Raw genomic sequence first — 22,553 nt, 5'->3', positions numbered from 1 at the left:
GAAGAAGAAGAAGAAGAAGAAGAAGAGGAAGAAGAAGAAGAAGAAGAAGAAGAAGAAGAAGAAGAAGAAGAAGAGGAAGAGGAAGAAGAAGAAGAAGAAGAAGAAGAAGAAGAAGAAGGCTGTGAGCAGGTTTCCACAGGAGCCACAGCAGCAGTGAGTGGATGAATGAGCTCTAATAGAAACCATCTGATCACAGTGACAGGACGGATCAGGATCTCATGATCAATGACTCTGTTCTTCTCTGCTCTTCACACAGATCAGCTGCAACACACTGACTCACTGAGATCAGTCACATCATGTGGAATAAAGCAGCCGTCCTCAGGACCAGTCCTGAGCTCCATCAAACCTGTCCACACATTTTGGCTGGACTTGAAGTCAGAGTCCAGAGGAAGCAGAGAAACTGTAGAGCAGAGAGAACCAGGCTCATCTCAGAGCACAAGGACTCATACAGGAAGTGAAGCTCCAGCTGCTGGAGACTTTCATTAAAGCTATGGTCTACGATTTGAAAGAAGATGAGAAAAATTTGAAAAAAGCACCTCTCACACACCCCCGCCCCTCCCCTCCGAGCTCGTATGGCCCGCCCCTCGGGGCCTCCTCGCGACACTGTGTACTGTGCTTGTCTGAATCCTAGTGGGGCTTTCAGTGGCAGACCGACCGGGGGTGGGGGGCAGCAGGCGCTGAATTCGTGGGTTCATGTGTCTGTGGCTGAGCAGCTCAGAGTGGTTACAACTACTTGTAGTTTCTAAGCGGAAGGGGGTGGGGACAAGGCGGGTCGAGGAGGAGCAGGGGAGACGAGGGGATTGGATGGAGGATACGAGCCAGTGGGAGCCGGACGGGGCGCGCGGCGCCCATTGGTCAATTTCTATGCAGGCCCACAGCTGATAGACTGAATGGATTTTTTTGGTTCTTTTTGCTATTTATATTGTGTGTATCAGACCACAGGACCATAATCGCTGTATAAACGATGTTAATAATAATTACCAATGCTCCAAATCGTAGACCATAGCTTTAAGGAGACACTTTGTGGCTTCATCTGATCTGATCTGACCAGGTGTTTGATCACACACACATTCAGCCACAAACACTGATTATTACACTGTTCACTACACTCACTTTCTTCTGATTGACAGCTCCAGGCCTCTGGACAGTGAGGACATCTGGATGTCACACTGTGATTTACTGTCTCCTCAACACAACAACACATCTCATCAGGACAAGATCAGGATCTCAGAGAGACTGAGCTGATTATTGATCATTAATATCTGACCAGACAGAGACCTGATGGTGCCGCCTGGTTTCTGTCTCTTATTTCCTCCTTGGTTGGAGACGCTGGGAGACGAATGTCTCTGAGCAGTGGACATGGTTTGATTCTTGTTGCTGTGTTGTTATTAGTGTGTCCACTAGGCTTGGGCGATAGGACGAATGTATCGCCAATCGACCACTGGCTGAGTCCGTCACGGTTGATTTAATTTTTGGCGATTGTCTGGGCGATTTTTTTTGCATTTTATTTCGCCAAATTAATGGTCTGCCTCCACAGAATTCAACTCTAATTTACATGGAGCACAATTCAAAGCGTGCGTAAATTGGATCTGGCAGCTATAGTTATGTAATATGTATGTTGTTCTATGTTATTCACACTGATTTCCGACGAGTCTGAATTATTTTTAGAAGAGCGTTATGTTTTATGATATTCAGTGTGCCCTTATTTTGAAATCCTTGTACCGGGGGTTACTGTTACTGTTACGAAGGATACGGAAATAAAAGTAGCGAAGCTCCGGACAGAGTTGCGTTATGAAAACACATGTGTCTATCACAACAACGGATTTTCCGGGACAGATCAAATCCGTTAGATTATCAAGCTGATTATCCATACGAAAGGTAGGCTGCCGGTTCTCCCGGCCCAGACTTCTGCCAATAGTTTTTTTTTTTTTTTTTGAGGGTGTGTGTGTGTGCGCCGAGTGGACACGCGTCTATGGGACAGGCTTTTATTTAATTTAGAACAAACCTTATGCTCAGCAAAGATGGAAAATATATAGTCTATTATAATAAAATGGTTCTGTTGTTTGGATCCAGAGCAGCATTCATTTACAAGTTTAATCAGCACCAATTAAACTTCTAAATAAACGTAAACATTTAATAACTCGGGTCAGGTTGGACCACGGGCTTCTTTTTTTTTTCTTTCTCACAGGAGAATAAGGTGTGCGTTGCGCTCACCTCGCTTCTCTCTGACGCGTCGGTGCTCTGGTTGTGATTGATCCGCTTTATACATACACACCTGCGCTCCGCACACGTGTCATAACTGCCGAATATATCGTCAATCGCCGATTTAAAGGGGTACGGTGGCCGATTGGAAATTTTTAACCTATCGCCCAAGCCTAGTGTCCACACTCAACAGGTGTCTACAGTCTTTGGGACTGTTCAGGTCAAACACTCAGAAGCAGTTTAACCAGCTGCAGCTGAAATGTTTCCTGATACACTCTGAAATAAAGTCTGATCCAAACATCTGGAGAGACTCAGAGCACAGCTGCCAACAGCTGCTTTCATCACTGACATCTCTTCTCCTGAATATGACACAGTGAGTCATGATGAGACACTGAAGTCATCATGAGGAGAAACTCCTGTAGCCAGGCTAGCGCCGCCTACTGGTTCCGGCAAATTTAATTTGCCTCAACCATGTAGTCAGGGAACTAGCAATGCGTTTCGGTTTGCTCCGTCCGCTCTAATCAGCGAACAGACGGGTAAGTGAAGGCGATGACGTTGAACTCAAGCGCTCAAGATTAACCTATGAGCTTAACCGGTGTATAGCACACGTGACCACCAAGCAGCAGCGATTAGTTGAAGCAAATGTAAGCAACCGCCTCCCGGAAGCAAACGAATCCCTATGGCTCGTGTTCAGACGCTATATGAAATGTAATGAAGTAAGCGGCTGATGCATCAGGCTAAAACTCCTGATCCCAGTAGTTCATTACTGTGACTGATGAAAGCTGCACAGCTCATGTTTGAAACACTCTGAGATTTTGGCTTCAGTATAAACTGTGTTGGGACGAGTCAGACTGAGACTGAGGACGTCAGTGGAGTGGGCGGAGCTTTACTGTGGCCTACACCACCTCTGGATATGGTCTGAGTGATGGGATCTGATCATCAATGCATTGATCACCTGAGACAGATGTTAATACTAGGTGTTAACGGGGCCATAGAAAATGTTCCAGCTCCTCCTCCTCTATCAGACAGTGTGTGTGGCTGCAGCAGCCTCTCCATACCTGAGAGAGTCCAGTCTCCAGTCTGGATCCTCCAGTCCAGCAGACAGCAGCTTCACTCCTGAGGTTCCTGGATGGTTGTAGCTCAGGTCCAGCTCTCTCAGATGGGAGGGGTTGAAGCTCAGAGCTGAGGCCAGAGAAGAACAGCCTTCCTCTGTGATCAGACATCCTGACAGACTGAACACACAACAACACACAGGAACCCTCTGTCAACACCTGCTGCTGTGTTTTAGTGTCATCAGATAAACAGCTGGATGGATCCTCACCTGAGAGTCTCCAGTCGACAGTGTGGACTCTCCAGTCCACCAGACAGGACCTTGACTCCTGAGTCCTGCAGGTTGTTGTTACTCAGGTCCAGGTGTCTCAGACCAGAGGACTGGGAGCTGAGGACTGAGGACAGAGCTTCACAGCTTCTCTCTGAGAGGTTACAGTTGCTCAGTCTGAAGAGATGATCATGAGGAATTAAAGGAGAAAGGAGTTAATTTTCTGTCCTGTTGAAAAGACAGAAGGGTTTTTATATAATGATGAATAAATCAAACCTTCTCTACACTTACAGAGCTTTGTTAGAGGCTTTGACCACTGGCAGCAGCCTCAGAAGAGCCTCCTCTGAAGCAGAGTATTTCTTCAGGTCAAACTCGTCCAGATCTTCTCCTGATGACAGTAAGATGAAGACCAGAGCCGACCATTGAGCAGGAGACAGTTCATCTGTGGAGAGAAGTCCTGATCTCAGGGACTGTTGGATCTCCTCCACTAGAGAACAATCATTCAGTTCATTCAGACAGTGGAACAGGTTGATGCTTTTCTCTGCAGAGGGAGTCTCTTCAATCTTCTTCTTGATGTACTGGACTGTTTCCTGATTGGACCGTGAGTCACTTCCTGTCTGAGTCATCAGATCTCGTAGGAGATTCTGATTGGTCTCCAGTGAAAGACCGAGGAGGAAGCGGAGGAACAAGTCCAGGTGTCCATTTGGACTCTGTAGGGCCTCGTCCACAGCGCTCTGGTAGAAAGGTGTAAATGTGTCTCCAAACACTTCAGACCACCTAGAGGTTGTTTGTTGTTGTGACATCAGGTTGAGTCCAGACTTGATGAAGGTCAGATGGACATGAAGAGCAGCCAGAAACTCCTGAACACTCAGATGGACGAAGCAGAACACCTTGTCCTGGTACAGGCCGCTCTCCTCTTTAAAGATCTGTGTGAACACTCCTGAGTACACCGAGGCTGCTCTGATATCGATGCCACACTCTGTCAGGTCTGATTCATAAAAGATCAGGATTCCTTTCTGCAGCTGCTCAAAAGCCAGTTTTCCCAGAGATTCCATCATCCTCCTGTTGTTTTTACTCCAGTGTGGATCTGTCTCAGCTCCTCCATCATACTTGAACTTCTTCACTTTGGACTGAACCACCAGGAAGTGGATGTACATCTCAGTCAGGGTCTTGGGCAGCTCTCCTCCCTCTCTGGTCTTCAACAGCTCCTCCAAAACTGTAGCAGTGATCCAGCAGAAGACTGGGATGTGGCACATGATGTGGAGGCTTCGTGAGGTCTTGATGTGGGAGATGATCTCTCTGGCCTGCTCATCATCTCTGAACCTCTTCCTGAAGTACTCCTCCTTCTGTGGGTCAGTGAACCCTCTGACCTCTGTCACCATGTCAACACACTCAGGAGGGATCTGATTGGTTGCTGCAGGTCGTGTGGTTATCCAGAGGCGAGCAGAGGGAAGCAGGTTCCCCCTGATGAGGTTGGTCAGCAGCATGTTGACTGAGGTGGACTCTGTCACATCAGTCAGGATCTCAGTGTTGTGGAAGTCCAGAGGAAGTCGACACTCGTCCAGACCGTCAAAGATGAATACCACCTGGAACTGATCAAACCGGCAGATTCCTGCTTCTTTGGTTTCAGATAAGAAGTGATGAACAAGTTCCACCAAACTGAACTTTTCCTCTTTCAGCACATTCAGCTCTCTGAAGGTGAAGGGAAATGTGAAGTGTATGTCCTGGTTGGCTTTGTCTTCAGCCCAGTCCAGACTGAACTTCTGTGTTAAGACTGTTTTCCCAATGCCAGCCACTCCCTTTGTCATCACTGTTCTGATTGGTCGGTCTCTTCCAGGTGGGGCTTTAAAGATGTCTTCATGTCTGATGGTTGTTTCTGGTCTGTCTGGTTTCCTAAACGCTGTTTCAATCTGTCTGACTTCATGTTCATTATTGACCTCTCCAGCCCCTCCCTCTGTGATGTAGAGCTCTGTGTAGATCTGGTTCAGAAGAGTTGGGTTTCCTGCTTTAGAGATCCCCTCAAACACACACTGGAACTTCTTCTTCAGGACAGATTTGAGTTTACGTCCACAAACTGGAGCAAAATATTCTGAATGAAAACACAAGAAAAAAGATCAATAGGTAAATATAACATTTTATTCCTCTAAATAACGACTATATGAACATGTTTCCCTCCATGTGTTGATGTCAGTGAACGTCTCATTTTTCCATCATATTGAATCTTTAGAGAAATCCTCTTACTGCTCTGCAGACGCTCAGCCAGCTCCTCCTGCTTCATCCTCCTCAGGAAGTTCACTGTGATCCTCACTAATGCCTCTCTGCTACTCCTCCTCTGCCCTTCATCCTCACCGTCCAACACCTCCTCATCCTCCCTCTGACTCCGTAAGCATTCTGGGTAATCTGGACTCAGAGCCTTGTGGACCTTCTTCAGCTCGTTCTTGACAAAAGTGACCATGTTCTCCTCCAGCAGCTGGAACAGAAACTCTATGAGTGACAGCATCAAACTAAAACCATGGAGCCAAACATCAGATCCATGTTGGACAGACGGACAATCCACTGGTGTCAAAGTGCAGCATGGAGATAATTGTGAACACAACAGATGTAACAGCAGCTGTTGGACATGTCCTCACCATAAATATGGAGTCCAGGTGTGTTTGATGCTGCTGGGCAGACTGACCACTGGGAACCTCTGAGCTCTCCTGGTCCACTCTGTGGAGGAATCAGTGTCAAGTCAACATCAGTACAGAGAGATAATACAAGATGGACTTTATATGTCCCCGTCGTACAAACTGGTTCTTTTCTACAATAACCTGAGTCTGACTGTCAGTTACAGCTTACATCTGATCAGTTGATCCACGTCCTCCTTTAAAGTTAATTATCCAGTCCTTTGACCAGTTGCTCTTTAAAGACAGACAGCTGGGTTCAGGAGAGTCTGGTCTCTGTTGCTGGATCCTGAAACAACAACACAACTCATGTCAAATAGTTTCAGGTTTTTTTTTTTAATGAACACAGAAAAAACATCAACCTTGATACCTTAATACAAAATAATCCTTGACTTAAGTAAACTGTAAACCAGCTGCGTAGGCATGGGCAGGCGTGGGTGGGCACCCGCCACCCAATGGAAAACCTCGCCCACCCAGACAGTTTGCAACAGTTATTGGACATATTTCATAATCGGCCTATTTCACCCCTAGAGGTTGGCGACATTGCCGGACATACCGGGGGTATAGCCGTACTCTTTTGCGTTTATTTCCGGAAGGGAAAAATGTGAGCGATGTAATTCTTTTTTTAAATGAAAACAGGGCACTTCAGCCTTTACATCGATCCCATCGGTGTGTTTGTAGCCGAGCAGTCAAGCTGGTAGGAATGGGTGTCACGTGTACCGTCACATGACGGGCTAAAATCCAATGGGAAAGCTGTGAGCGGCCAAGGATTGTTTATTTACATCAAGATGAGCCGGTGCATATTCTCATTTGCCCAGGTCATAGTATTTCAAAGGAGGTTAAATCAAAAATTTAAATCGATTTAACCTCCTTTGAAATACATCAAGATGGTTGCTCTTATGCCGTGTATGCTCACTACTATCAGGAAATTTCCTGTAAATCCTAATAAATAATGCATGAATTACCATTTATGCATCTTATGCAAGTTGAGACCACTAAATGGGCCTGAGATGAAGGAGAACCTGTGTTTACTACAAAAACACACACAAAATTGTCTGTGAACCTCATACTGTATAAATGTCAGGGTTGTACTGCTCTTTGCCTCACTACAAACACACAGTACATTTACATGACACTTGAAAAAACAAAATTATTGCCTTAATCCGACTATAACTGGACAACTGAAGTGCATGTAAACACCTTAGTTCGACCGAAATCGGAGTTAGAGAACTCCGATTAAGACACCCACATAATGCGATTGGAATTCGATTCAATTTTCTCCGTCATGTATACACCTTAGTCGGAGTATAACTGGACAATGCATGTGCACCTGCTCCACAACAGTAGAGACGGCACAAAGTGGAGCAGAGAAGCCGCCCGAACCCGACAAAGTAAAGAAAAAAAAAACAACGTCAGCGCCGATTCAAATAATTTCACACAAAAAAAAGAGAGTGAGAGAGAGAGAGAGAGAGATGAAAAAAGGAAGCCCGTATCCTATTCTCAGCGTGAATCCAGCCCAGACAAGCTCACTACATTTTTTATATTCAGTTTTTTACGAGGTGACAGAGAAGTCAATAGGACAGGGGGCGTATAAACCCGCTGAAACAATGGGTGACGCCGCATGAGGGGGCAGACCCCGTCAGTTATTCGATTTTCTCAGTTGCATGTAAATTGAGACAAGGACAGAAGTCCGACTTGACGCCAAAATCGAATTTTGAGCATAGCTCAATTAAGCTCTGCATGTAAACGATTATTTTCATGCCAGACTTTCATATTATACTACCACAGCATGCATATGTGACCCGCCATGTGAAAACCAGGAACAAGTCAGCCCAGCACAAGTCCGGAAAACAATTAAAAATCTTTTTCTTTTTCTTTTTTAATTTTGATTTTCATTTTTTTGCTGAATATGTAATTTGAAATCATGAAGAAGCCACTCCATGTTTCAAATAATAGTATTGGTGGTTTTAAAACAATAAAAATTTATATTTGAATTTGGTTATTTTTTCAAGTAAATCCATCTGCAGCTGAGACCTATTTGGGAGGATGGGTGATCCCACAGTAAATTAGCGGAAAAAAGAACAAAAGCACGTGAATAGCCAGTCAGCTGCACGTTAAAAGGGTCTCACATCGCTACTTAAGTAGCCATGTGAATCGGCCAGTGGAGGAGATGGATATCAGAAGCTATATCGTAAGATATCAGAAGCTATATCTACTGTAACATTTGAAGGTGACAAAGACAGAGAAATAGATACGATTTTCATTTCCGTGTTTTCATTAACCTCCAATTTTTCTACGTTACGTTTTTGTTCATTCAAAGACACACACATGGATTACAAACAGGTTTTTTTCATGCTAGACGCCATCTTTTAATAATCCACTGAGTTTTCATTAACGTCGTCCAAGTTATCTACGTTATGTAGAGTTCATTCAAAGTCACATACAATGATTACTGACTGTATTATTTCTGGCGCCATCTTTTAATAATCCACTGTGAGGGGCGAGTTTTCATTGATGTCTAATTTATCTATGTTATGTAATGTTCATTTTTACATTTCATCATAATTTGAATAACACACCAACCTGATGATGTGCTTGAATAAAGTGTGAATAACACGCCTGTTGGTTCAATAACACATGTTTGGTTCATGAATAGCATGCCCATGGGTGAATAAGACACTTTGGGTGCATGAATAAAGTATTGACTATGATGCTAATGATTCAGGTGAGTCAGGTGACAAGGTGCCTGTTTACATGACCCATGATCTGAAGCAATGGTTTTCTTTTTGTCTTTTTCAGAATTGGCAAAGACACTCTGACTGACATAATCAAACACTTTGATGAGAATGGGGCAAGACCACAACTGTGCTGACGAGGCAAAAGACATCACATGGCCAGCGCCGAGGGTCACAGGACAGAGGAGTACGCAGAAGAGGATGCGGGTGTGATATCACCAAATATTGGACTCTCCTTCACACTCTCTCCACAATGTGCTGGCTGATCAGCCACAGTTAATTCAGCAAAAGACTGATCCATCCACACTGCACCACACAGTGAATTAAATTTGTTTTGCCTATCTTGTTTTTCTTTTTTTGTAACAACAACATTTCCATTTCAATAAAGTCTCCATATGCTCGTAGGCAATCACACACGTCACCCTCTTGTGGAAACAGGAAATGCTGTATTTTACATCAACATTGTCCGATTTGCTCCAAATTTAACATGTGTGATCATGGTCCCCCTGAACGCATCTGCCCACATCCCGTTACTGCCCCCTGGTGGATGAACCATCAACTTGTCATAGCTTCTTCATGCTTTGCCCGATTTGCCCAAAATGATGTGATGAAGGTCTGCCCCGGAGCTCATCTGCCCACATCTGGTTACCGCAAACAAAACATTGCATTTTTTCACTCCTGCCAGATTTTTTCTACCTTCTCCCCACAGCCCCCGCGTGCCTCAGGTCTGTAGCCCCTCCCTTCTTCCCTTCTTCCCCTCACAGTGATGTTTACAATAGCTGAGGGAGAGTTCAGCCAGGAAATCCCGGCAACATATTTTTCTTGTTTTCTGTGTAAATGTGAGTTTCACCTATATTGAATGTATGATGGAAAATGTAAACACAATGTAAATATGTTTATCAGTTGTTTTCAGTAGTTTTTACGTTTTGAACAAGTTTTATAACTTGTTCTTGTTCTTGGCTGCCTCGTTTAGAGCTACGTACAGAAACTGTGGTTTGTGTGTGTGTGTGTAATGAGTGTCGTTCTGTATGTTTAGGGTGAGAAATAAAAGACGGATGATGACAAGTGTGGTATCTCAATTGTCGCCCACAGGTCTGGGCCAAATAAATGTGTGAGAACACTACAGAATCCTTCTCCTTCTTGTGCCAACTCACATTGGTTACATGAGCATCACTGAATATTAACATGTAGATGTTCAGGCAGGGACTCTTTACTGCAGCTGGACAACATGTGTCTGAGTTATAACTCAGATTTGATGGAGAATCATTGAAATGTGACTCCACAGGAAGAACGTTCAACAGAAACTCAACAGCTTTGAAATGTAGTTTTGTCTCTTACATCTGATCAGCTGATCCACGTCCTCCTTTAAAGTCAATGATATCAATCTTTGACCGGTCACTCTTTAAAGACAGACAGCTGGGTTCAGGAGAGTCTGGTCTCTGCTGCTGGATCCTGAAACAACAACACACCTGATGTCAAATAGTTTCAGGGTTTAAAAAAAAAAAAAGAACACAGAAGAAACATCAACCTGATAGCCTACCTTAAAGTAAGCGGAATATTTGTGAGTTATTATTTATAAGTCTTAAATAGTTCTATCTTCTGACAGCAATCACTTCTATAGAGTGTTTGGTCTGAAACACGGGTCTGTCAGTCACTCTGCTCTGCTGTAAGCCGAGGAGAAAACTTTCCTTGTATCCTACAACTTTTATCCAATGAGGAGAGAGAACGGCATAAAGGGGCGGAAAATGTCATTTATCTGTGTGTTTTGTTCTGTAGATGAGTTGAAGTTTCTATCTTCACCAGAGTTGCTTGTTCTCTCTCTCAGTATTTATGGACGTTTGTTGGTCTGCTCCTGTAAAAAGCAGCTGCTGAGATTCTGCTTCAGCTCCTGTAACTGATCTGATCCTCTGTCTCTGCTCTCTGTGTCTGACATCACTCTGAACTCACTAGAAATCACTAATCAGCCCCTCGTCCTGTTGCACACCTCAAAGCTGCCACCAGGAGGCGACTTGATGCAGCAACATCACCATGTTCCTTCTACCAGCTGGAAACAAGACCATCGGGTAAACCAAAACTAAATATGTGTTTTAATGTATTTATAATATCACATGAAAACATATTATTAACCACTCTGTCAAATCTGAAGGACTAAAAAAGTCGTTAAAGGTTATAGCTACAACTTTTTCATCAAAAGGATACATTTTTCAAAAATAATGCTTCCACAGAATATCTAGAGGGGTGCAGAATAAAAGTATGAATTTTACTGAATTTTAAAAAATAGTATATAAATAACTGTTTAAAGGTTGAATATGTAGAATATTTATTAAAAGCTATATTTTTTCAAAAATAATACATCCATGGGGCCTTTAGAGGGGTACAGAATGAAAGTATTGCTTTTCCACAAACATTTTTTTTTTAGTCTGAATTATTATTTTTAATTTTTCTGACGGGCTCGACAACTGACTATCTGTCAACGTTCTGTTTACATTCGTACCTGCCTGTAGCCGACATGTGGCTCAGTTCTCCGCTGTTTTCCTGCCTCCTCCCGGTCGTATGCGTTTGTTTCCAACCAAGCCTTTTTAATAATCAATCGGTGGATCAATGGATTATCATATACTTGTTAGGATAGGTGTATTTGTGTAGTCTTATCTGTCATAAACACGTTTATCGTCGCGGACTTTCGGTGCCACGGAGCTCCTTTTTTTTTTTTTTTCCAACTTGACGAGAGCAGTGACAGCGGAGGCTCTGAGCAGCAGCAGAGAGCCTCCACTGTCCCTGTAACAAGCTACAAGTCATTTATTATGCTGTTAATGACGGTAAAAATGAAACATAAGGTAAATATCCTGCTTAGCTCTCCTCCTCTGCTGTCCTCTGATCAGAGCGGAGTCCCTAGCAACGGCCCGTTTTACCTAGCAACGGTCTGGCAATCGACTGCTGGAATTCTTTTTCTGTTGTTGTTCTTGTAATTCTACATAGTCAACCTTTAATAAATGTTGACGGGTCCAAAATATATAAATATTTACATCTGGTTACGTTGCATGGAATGATCTCTGTGGCAACAGCATTAGAACGTTGATGTCATGTGTCTACTGCTGTAACTAGCAACCAGTAAAACGGAAGGTTGGAGCGAGAGCAGGCAGTGTGAGTTCTACACCTACTGGCCAGGAGGAATTAAACTTGTAGTTATGACCTTTAAGTATATAAAATTATGCATCAAAGTTGTCAATAAATGATCAGTATTCTCTGTCTCAGGACGGTGGAGGCGTGTCCGCTGCAGGCAAAGAGACCACGCCCCATGGCAGGAGAGCTGGGCTTCACTGAACGTCTCTGATACACAACTTAAACATGTACACGTTGTCATAAAGACGGGAAAGTGACCTCAAACACACTCTGTAGCTGCCACCAATTGCCGTATGGCAATGTGTTACTGTGGCAACACCGGAAGTTAGGGTGAAATTATCATATTTGATTTCTAATTGTTATTTTATTATGTTTACATAAATTTATTATGAAACCTAAATGCAGTTTAATTCATAATTCTGCTTTCAAAATTCATTGAAACGTTTAAATTAATATTGTTTGAGAGGTATTGGGCTAATTCTACACAATTAAAAGTTATTTCCTTGCTATATTTCTCGACATTACTATGAAATTGACTGTTATTTCTAGGCTATTTCTTGACATTACAGCAATTAATTGTTATTTTTTGGTAATTTCTTGACATTATGATGTAATTAACGGCCTGTAAATTAAAGGATTACCGTCGCTTCCTGTCCAAGTAATGTCAGATGTGAGCCGGAAGTTGTCAGTGAGAAAAAGAGAGATGAGAGGAAAAGAGGGAGAGAGAAAAAGAGACGAGAGAGGACTGTCTATTGGCTAAGCAGGCGTACACTGTAATTTTTGAATACTGAAACTTGTGTATTCATGTATAAGAAACTAATCTGTGAAAAATAATGTAGCCTATGTGAAATGTGTTTTATTTTGCTACAATTTTCACGGAGTTCTGTAACTGGAGAGAATAAAGTGGTTGTGGACATCAGTAGGAGGCGTGAATCTTTTAACCAGGGTAGATACACACTCCGCCATACACCCCAGTCCTCAGCAGAGACACAGCTGATAAACCTTCAGGAAATATTTCTTACCTTCACTCTCTCTGTCTAAAACAGTCGCAGCAGCAGTCATCCAGCTGCAACAGGTAAATAATCCACCATGCTGCTCCTGTTTACATCTCGTTACTGGTCAGAGTGCATCCATTTGCATTGTGTGAAAAAAATAAAGTTTTTAACTAACGTTAGCTTAGGCCAACACGGGGAGACAGTGAATCATCTCTGGACCTGGTACCAAGTCCAGACCCGGTCCAGACCGCCCGGCGCCCGTGACACACCGCGTCCGAGCTGAGCAGCAGGCCGTGTCCCGGTGGGAGAAGACCGGGAGAAAACAATGTACACAAAGTAGAGCCAGTTGATCATAAACACGGCTGTTGCCGCCGCTAAAAACTAGATTTTCCAACACACAATGCAAATGGATGAAATATTATGACCACAAGGAACAACATGGAAATGGGAATAGAGAGCCTAAGCGGAAGCAGGAAGTAACCATGGGTCGCCCTGGGTCCTCAACTCGGAAAAAGTCTCCATGTAAGTGAACGGGAGTCCAAGTTTTATTTTGTGATCCGATTGAATTGTGCCATGAGAAAAAAATATGTCCTCTACCTGTTTAAAACATCACGTTTCATGCCGAGAAATCAGCAGTTTGTTGTAAAACTATTGTAAAATAAAATTCCAAAGAATCCGTAACCAGAAAGACTACAAGTCGCGTAGGTGATGTCACCAAATGCCGTCTTTTCCCCTGTCAGTTGGTGATGGACTTTTTGTGGGACACCAGATCTGTAGTCTGTAGAGCGTCTTCACACTAAATACATTCTTCTGTTGCCGTTTTACGATAAACTGCTGATTTTTTTTGGCATGAAACGTGATGTTTTAAACAGGTAGAGGACATATTTTTTTCTCATGGTGCAATTCAATCGGATCACGAAATAACATTTTGACTCCAGTTCACTTACATGGAGACTTATCTCCAACCTTTTAATAAACACAACAACTGACTTTTAGAGAGAAAAGTCTGTCTGACTTTAAATTCTGACCTTTCAAGTAAAGATCGCCTCTTGCTAAACTGATGGCGACCAATGGACTCACTGGGTCCAGGTCCAGGTCCAGGTCCAGGTCCAGGTCCAGGTCCAGGTCCAGGTCCAGGTCCAGCAGACTGTGTCTTGTGCTGCTGCTTTGGCCTTGAACACAACACACACACACAGAGCTTTGAGTGTGAATAATGATGGAGCAGTGATCTGAGTCATGAACAGTTAGAGATGCTCATCTGACCTTTGACCCCTGGTCTGGCTCTGACTTCCCCCCCACAGAGTGGTTTTAGAGGGAGGGGCTCCCTCCTCTCTGTCCTCACACTGATCCATGCTGCTGAGCTCACATCCACATCAGCTCACACACACTTTGGAGCTTCACCTGCAGAGGAAACACACATCATTCATCTGCACAGCAGCTCACATGTCCATCATGTCTCCAGCTGCTCCTCCACTGATTGGCTCTTCTCCTCTGCTTCATATCAGTGTCAGCTGAATGCAGTCACTCAGCTGCTGTACTTCTACTATCAGTCCACTAGATGGCGTCATGAAGCTGCAGCCCAGCAACATGATCCATGGACCACTGTTTCCATCCACTGACACACACAAGGACTTAGATCCAGGGCCCAGTTGTTCAAAGGTAATCCGATCGGATTTTGGATAATGGATTGGATCAAATCTTGAAAATGGGTTGTTGTATTATATTTGCTTTTTTAAAAAGCCTGTGTTTAAAAGACATTGAAAACGGAGTGTATGTATTGTTTTCTGTGCTCTTTGTTGTTTCTTCAAATAAACACACTGTGAGTGAGCCCATGCTGCTGTTCTACCTGTTGGTTACAGACCAATCAGCCTTCATTGTGATGCACAGTCCCATCTAGGGCATCATTATCCAGATTTGGTAATCTTGAAAATTTGGATTTGGATCAGACTGATCTGTCCCTGTAGAAAACCACTGGATCAAAGAAGCTACAGCTGATTATTACACACACAACAACTGGGCCAAGACTTATTTCACCTCACAGCTCCACTATCACAACATTCAGTCATTTCACTCACACTGGAAATTCAAAGAGAGAAAAAAAACACTCTCCAGCTGCTACTGTCGATCCATTCATCGTCTGCTCCATCAAATGTCACAAAATACAGACAAATGATGCGTTTAAGTTCCTTAGGCCATGTCTTTTTTTGTCACAGCAACCATCAAAGAGACACAAATATTCAGTTTACAGTCAAATCAGAGAAAACAAAGAAATCTTCAGTTTTTGAGGCTGAAAACTGACAATTTCTGCTTGAAAAATGTTGATTGAACAACTGTTGCAGCTCTAAAAGATCCTTCACAACAATATTATTGATTTTGGGCGAGGTGTTTAGCTCAGTTGGTAGAGCACCCGCCCCATGTGTTGAGGCTATAGTCCTCGCTGCATTTCCTGTCACACTCTCAACTGTCCTATCGAATAAAGGCATGAAAAGCCAAAAAATATACTTAAAAAAAAAAAAAAAATATTAGTGATTTTCGTCAAGTTACCATCTTTAAGAAAGTTGGTATCCATTCACAACCATTATATGGACAAATACAAATACTGCTGCACGGACCCCCCCCCCCCCCCCCCCCCCCCCCCGTAACTAAGAAAGAGTGGTATCAAACACGAGACATCAGCTCCGTATTCACCCCACCAAAACGGTACAGCTGAAGGAGGCTGGCATACTCTTTTTGAAAAAAAAAAACAATATTAGCGATTTTCGTCAAGTTACCATCTTTAATCATGTGTTTCTGAGCTCATCAGGTGTTTTTAATCTACAACCAAAAATAGCACAAGGAAATACTCAAGGAGAGTACAAGTACCGCACTGTACTGCACTAAGTAGGCTTAGTTAGTTACCGTGAACAACCCGATGCTGAACATTGATCAACACTGGAAAATCAATCATCAATACAGTTCAGTTGAGTATTGATCAGACCAATGTTCATCAATAGACTGTAGTAGCTGTTGAAGCAGCAGCCTGGGACTCATTTGATGCGGTGATGCTGTGTCAGCCCGCCACACTGAGTCCACATCAGTCCTGTAGTCTAAGGGCGTATTCACACCAGGAAAGTAGTTCACTTGCTTTGGTCCGGACTACATTTTTTTTTACTTGGTGCGGTTTGTATTCACATTGCATTTTTTCACAAGCGGATCGACTTTGTAAACAAAAGCACGTGTGTCCCACAGTCGCTCAATCATTGGATAAAAATTATCAGCGGGATCTTCCACGAAAAGTACACAATGGAGGTCATGAATGAGTTTCTTGCTGCCCTTTCAATTTGGTAGTATTTACAGTTGCAGTAATGTACAAAAAAAAGTTACAAAAAAAAGAAAAGAAAAAAAGGACGGCACAGCAAAAAACAAAACAAACAAAAAACATAATCATTCTCTCAGGATGCCGCATTGCCGATCGGCATTTAAGCCTAGTCACATTTATTTCTGTTAACGGTTATTAATCGGATAACGACTTTCTGTTAGGCCTATCAGTTAAAAAAAATATGAAGAATGTGCATCCTTAACGGCGACGGCTGCGTCCTCTCCAGCATCTGATAAATGTTTTCCACTGACCAGATATCAAGGAGGCAGAGTGTCTATCTGTGCTCCATGTTGACCCACGGCTCATTGTTGATCATTTCCACATTTTCTGACAACAACGGAAGCCTGTTGAATCCAAAAAGGCGCCTGGATTTTGCATTTGGTTCGGGAAAGGTTCGGTTTGCATTCACACCGTACGTGAATCGCACCAGGGTTCGTTTGGGACTCTGGTCCGGACCAAACAAGTGAACCAAGTCCCAGCTGCAGAGGTGGTCTCGGTTCACTTGGTTTGGTTTGTATTCACACCTCCCCAAAAGGTCCGCACCAGAGGAAAAGTCAGTTTCACGCGGACCAAACAAGCCTGGTGTGAATACGCCCTAAATCTAAAGACAGACACTGAGTCCACATCAGTCCTGTAGTATAAATCTAATGACAGACCACTCACCACAGACAAAGTCCCAGCTGTTCTCCAGCGGCTGTCAGACAGCAGGAGAGCAGCGGCTCATCTCCACCTCCTCCACAGGCTGATTCAGGCGGTGAAGCTGCCTCCAGTCATCAGGAAGTGGAGCTGCACACAAAGAACCACTCTGTGTTCAACTACTGACCACCCACTAACTCTGCTTCTGCTCTTATTCCAGCGCTTCTACCGACAACATCCACACAACATGACGGACACGGTTCTGTCGGTCCAGACTTTACAGTTACAGCTCTGACTCAGCTACAGGAACATTAGAATAACACAACAACAACACAACGACAAATTGAAGGGCAGAGAACTCAGGTAACGACAGGTGTTAACGAGGAAAACATTCAGACTGTTCACCTTACCTTCACACGAGGAAATAAACTGCGACACAACCGCTGAGTCAAACTAGTGAAACTTTAACACTGAACTTAACTGAACTGTGACTGGCATGTTATTTTATCTGCAATAATTAACCTGCTGCACTGGACTTTGCTCCATGAAATTAAATCCAAAGTGAACAAAGGACATTTGTCACACACACAATATTAATATAAAGGGAGTAAGGTACAGTAACAAAAAATGATGTACCCAGGTGCAGTGAAAATATCATTGTGCAGACCTCAGTCTGTTTTTCACTGTTCCCCACAGTTACTGTATATGCTACAGTCAGGATTGGAGTTAAGTATATAATCCTTAACTCCAATCCTTTTGATTGAGTAATGGAATTCTTTCATATTTATTCAGTCATTGTGTATTGTTAAAGTAGAGTTAGTGTAAACATTTTTTTTTAAAAAGCCAGAGAGGGAAGCTCTTTTCTCATTTTTGCTAAACTCACCCTCATGTCGACTAAGAGCTGTCAGAATTTTCAGAGTCCTCTGTGCCTTCTCTGAGTTACGGGGGGGGGGGGGGGGGGGGTCTGCGCAGCAGTATGTTGAGATCTGCTCGTGTGGATCTCACCCAGGTCGGGAGGCAAGACACAAAGTGGAGGAGGCGAAGGTTGAATCAAACAAGTATTTAATCGCAGTCTGCAGAGAGCGGAGATCATACAGCACACATAGACAGTGTTACCAGGAAGAGCTGAGAACGATCTGATCTGTGTATGTTTCTGTTCAGCCTTACACACTGTGGGTTTGGTCCCTCCCAGTGGGCAAGGCGTGTACTACTGTGATGGGTCTATGTGAGCTCTGACGTGTGCTGATGTGCAGGCCTATGGTCACATGATCTATGAGTAGTGTGGTGAAGTTCTGTGTATAGCTATCTTAAAGTCATGGTGACTCTCAGTTCTGCTCTTTCTGGTACATCCTGTTATACACATGTAATTTTGTAACATACCCAGCCAACATGTACATGTGGGCCCCATATGGGTTACAAATGGGCAGCATGGGTACAGAGTGGGCATGGGCTAGAACTGGGCAAATTGTCTGGGCCCCGTATGGTTTCAGTAATACAGGTCCTATATAGGAAGCCCATGTGGGCTTACCACATGGGTCTCATCAGGGATATGAGTCGGCGAAGTGGGCATGGGATAGAAGTAGGTGGTTTATTTGGGTCCCATATGGGTCACTTAACATGAGCCCCACATGGGAAGCCCATGTGGGCCAAATCTAAGGGTCCCATAGGGGGTATAAGTGGGCAGAGTGGGCATTGGGTGGAACTGGGTATCATTTCTTGGGCCCCATACGGTTCCTTCAACTTGGGTCCAACATGGTCAGCCCATGTGGGCTGACCGTGTGGGTCCTGTAAGTGATAAGAATGGGCAAAGTGGGCATTGGCTGGAAGTAGGCAAGATTTGTGGGCCCCATGTGGTTTCAATAGCATGAGGCCCATATGGCAAGCCCATGTGGGCCTACACTATGGGCCCCATAAGGGATATAATGGGGCAACGTAGGCATGGGGTGGCACATGGTAACAATACCTGGGACCCAGGTTGCTTCAGTAACATGGGTCCCACATGGTAAGCCCTTGTGGGCCTATTCTATGGGCCCCACAAGGGATACAATTGGGCGACATAGGCATGGGTGGAATATGGTAACAATATCTGGGACCCGCGTTGCTTAAGTAACATTGGTCCCACATGGTATGCCCATGTGGGCCTACTCTATGGGCCCCATAAGGGATACAATTGGGCAAAGTAGGCATGGGGTGGAACTCGGTAACAATATCTGGGACCCATGTTACTGAAGCAACATTGGTCCCACACGGTAAGCCCATATGGGCCTACTCTATGGGCCCTATAAGGGATACAATTGGGCAAAGTAGGCATGGGGTGGAACTCGGTAACAATATCTGGGACCCATGTTACTGAAGCAACATTGGTCCCACATGGTAAGCCCATGTGGGCCTATTCTATGGGCCCCATAAGGGATGCAATTGGGCAACATAGGCATGGGGTGGAACATGGTGACAATACCTGGGACCCATGTTGCTTAAGTAACATTGGTCCCACATGGTAAGCCCATGTGGGCCTACTCTATGGGCCCCATAAGGGATACAATGGGTCAAAGTGGGCATGGGGTGGAACTCGGTAACAATATCTGGGACCCATGTTACTGAAGCAACATTGGTCCCACATGGTAAGCCCATGTGGGCCTATTCTATGGGCCCCATAAGGGATACAATTGGGCAACATAGGCATGGGGTGGAACATGGTGACAATACCTGGGACCCATGTTGCTTAAGTAACATTGGTCCCACATGGTAAGCCCATGTGGGCCTACTCTATGGGCCCCATAAGGGATACAATGGGTCAAAGTGGGCATGGGGTGGAACTCGGTAACAATATCTGGGATCCATGTTACTGAAGCAACATTGGTCCCACATGGTAAGCCCATGTGGGCCTATTCTATGGGCCCCATAAGGGATACAATTGGGCAACATAGGCATGGGGTGGAACATGGTGACAATACCTGGGACCCATGTTGCTTAAGTAACATTGGTCCCACATGGTATGCCCATGTGGGCCTACTCTATGTGCCCCATAAGGGATACAATTGGGCAAAGTAGGCATGGGGTGGAACTCGGTAACAATATCTGGGACCCATGTTACTGAAGCAACATTGGTCCCACACGGTAAGCCCATATGGGCCTACTCTATGGGCCCTATAAGGGATACAATTGGGCAAAGTAGGCATGGGGTGGAACTCAGTAACAATATCTGGGACCCATGTTACTGAAGCAACATTGGTCCCACACGGTAAGCCCATATGGGCCTACTCTATGGGCCCTATAAGGGATACAATTGGGCAAAGTAGGCATGGGGTGGAACTCGGTAACAATATCTGGGACCCATGTTACTGAAGCAACATTGGTCCCACACGGTAAGCCCATATGGGCCTACTCTATGGGCCCTATAAGGGATACAATTGGGCAAAGTAGGCATGGGGTGGAACTCGGTAACAATATCTGGGACCCATGTTACTGAAGCAACATTGGTCCCACATGGTAAGCCCATGTGGGCCTATTCTATGGGCCCCATAAGGGATGCAATTGGGCAACATAGGCATGGGGTGGAACATGGTGACAATACCTGGGACCCATGTTGCTTAAGTAACATTGGTCCCACATGGTAAGCCCATGTGGGCCTACTCTATGGGCCCCATAAGGGATACAATGGGTCAAAGTGGGCATGGGGTGGAACTCGGTAACAATATCTGGGACCCATGTTACTGAAGCAACATTGGTCCCACATGGTAAGCCCATGTGGGCCTATTCTATGGGCCCCATAAGGGATACAATTGGGCAACATATGCATGGGGTGGAACATGGTGACAATACCTGGGACCCATGTTGCTTAAGTAACATTGGTCCCACATGGTATGCCCATATGGGTCTACTCTATGGGTCCCATAAGGGATACAATGGGGCAAAGTGGGCATGGGGTGGAACTCGGTAACAATATCTGGGACCCATGTTACTGAAGCAACATTGGTCCCACACGGTAAGCCCATATGGGCCTACTCTATGGGCCCTATAAGGGATACAATTGGGCAAAGTAGGCATGGGGTGGAACTCGGTAACAATATCTGGGACCCATGTTACTGAAGCAACATTGGTCCCACATGGTAAGCCCATGTGGGCCTATTCTATGGGCCCCATAAGGGATGCAATTGGGCAACATAGGCATGGGGTGGAACATGGTGACAATACCTGGGACCCATGTTGCTTAAGTAACATTGGTCCCACATGGTATGCCCATATGGGTCTACTCTATGGGTCCCATAAGGGATACAATGGGGCAAAGTGGGCATGGGGTGGAACTCGGTAACAATATCTGGGACCCATGTTACTGAAGCAACATTGGTCCCACATGGTAAGCCCATATGGGCTTACTCTATAGGCCCCATAGGGGATACAGTTGGGCAACATAGGCATGGGGTGGTACCCATGCTGCTTCAGTAACAGTGACATTGTAACACCCGCCATTGTAATGCCCACAAACGTAATAAACCACAAACGTTATAAAAAAAAATATGCAGCTTTTAATGTAATAATCCTGCAAATGTAATTTTCCCACAAACATAATAGAAAGAATGAGTGACAGCGTGTAACTGCCTAGAGAAAAGTATGAATGCTGGTCAGAACCATATTGTTTTTTTTTATTATCATTCTTTACTGTCATCATTTCTGATGCCTACAGTATGTTTAACTTGCAACAGTCTAATGATGCCTGATGAGCTGAAACACACACACACACACACACAACTGTTTTTTTTAATTTGTCAGTTAGACTAGAGAGGGAACGTAATCAACACACGTGCATACTCACACACGCATGGGGTAAATAATTTTATGTATAGGCCTTGGTGCAGATCGATACTGAAATATCGATACTTCCGATACCAGGTCTGTCTGCTCTAGAATCGATACTCAAATGAAAAGATTGATACTTTTGATACTGAAATCATTTGTGGTAATAGGCTATCATTAACAGGAACACAGTGGAAAATAACAAAACTAGTCAGATCTTGTCCAAATAACACACGATTGGCAGGAACTACTTTTCTTCCGCCTGGGTAAGTGCATAATGCATAAGTGCAGCAGCAAAGTGGCACCACAAAACATGGTGCCACAATCAATGAAGATGAAGTCTGTAATTTCTAAATTATAGATAATATTATATATGAATGAATAAAAAAATATGTTTTTTTAATCATTTTCTTATTTAATTTATGGTTTTATTATATTTTATTTTACTATTTTTGGCAACATTCTACAGTAAACGAGGCCACTACCTCATTATAGTCCAGAGTTTAAAATAAAATAAATATGTTACTCTGAAGTCTTGCATCCAAGTTATGACTTGAAATATAGTACTTTTCGATTTTATTAGATTTACCAGGCCCATTAGGTGCATTTGTACAAGGTATCGGTATCGGATCGATATCACCGATAGGCTACCAGCTTGAATTTTACTCAGTATTGTTTCGGAAACAAAATAGGCCTAGCGTACTTTTTTATTTAATTGGTTTCATGAGTTTC

The 22,553-nt window shown here is 44.0% G+C and overlaps 1 protein-coding gene across 1 annotated transcript; it reads right to left on the bottom strand.

Moving 5' to 3' along the window:
• Positions 1-3,153: 3,153 nt before the first annotated feature.
• LOC310996607 (NLR family CARD domain-containing protein 3-like) lies at positions 3,154-17,475 on the bottom strand (the record flags this gene model as incomplete). Its single annotated transcript, XM_083986029.1, has 11 exons — positions 17,438-17,475; positions 14,297-14,434; positions 14,062-14,205; positions 10,257-10,370; positions 6,359-6,472; positions 6,151-6,229; positions 5,762-5,990; positions 3,812-5,609; positions 3,524-3,697; positions 3,261-3,434; positions 3,154-3,157 (listed from the first exon to the last, which is right to left on the bottom strand). The coding sequence occupies exons 2-11, from the start codon at positions 14,383-14,385 to the stop codon at positions 3,154-3,156; spliced, it is 2,919 nt and encodes a 972-aa protein (XP_083842155.1). The 5' UTR covers positions 14,386-14,434; positions 17,438-17,475.
• Positions 17,476-22,553: the final 5,078 nt, after the last annotated feature.

Source organism: Trachurus trachurus, assembly GCF_905171665.1.
Source record: "Trachurus trachurus genome assembly, chromosome: 14".
NCBI classification, from domain to species: domain Eukaryota; kingdom Metazoa; phylum Chordata; class Actinopteri; order Carangiformes; family Carangidae; genus Trachurus; species Trachurus trachurus.
Note: the sequence above shows the minus strand (reverse complement) of the source record. Positions and strands in the feature narration are given on the sequence as shown.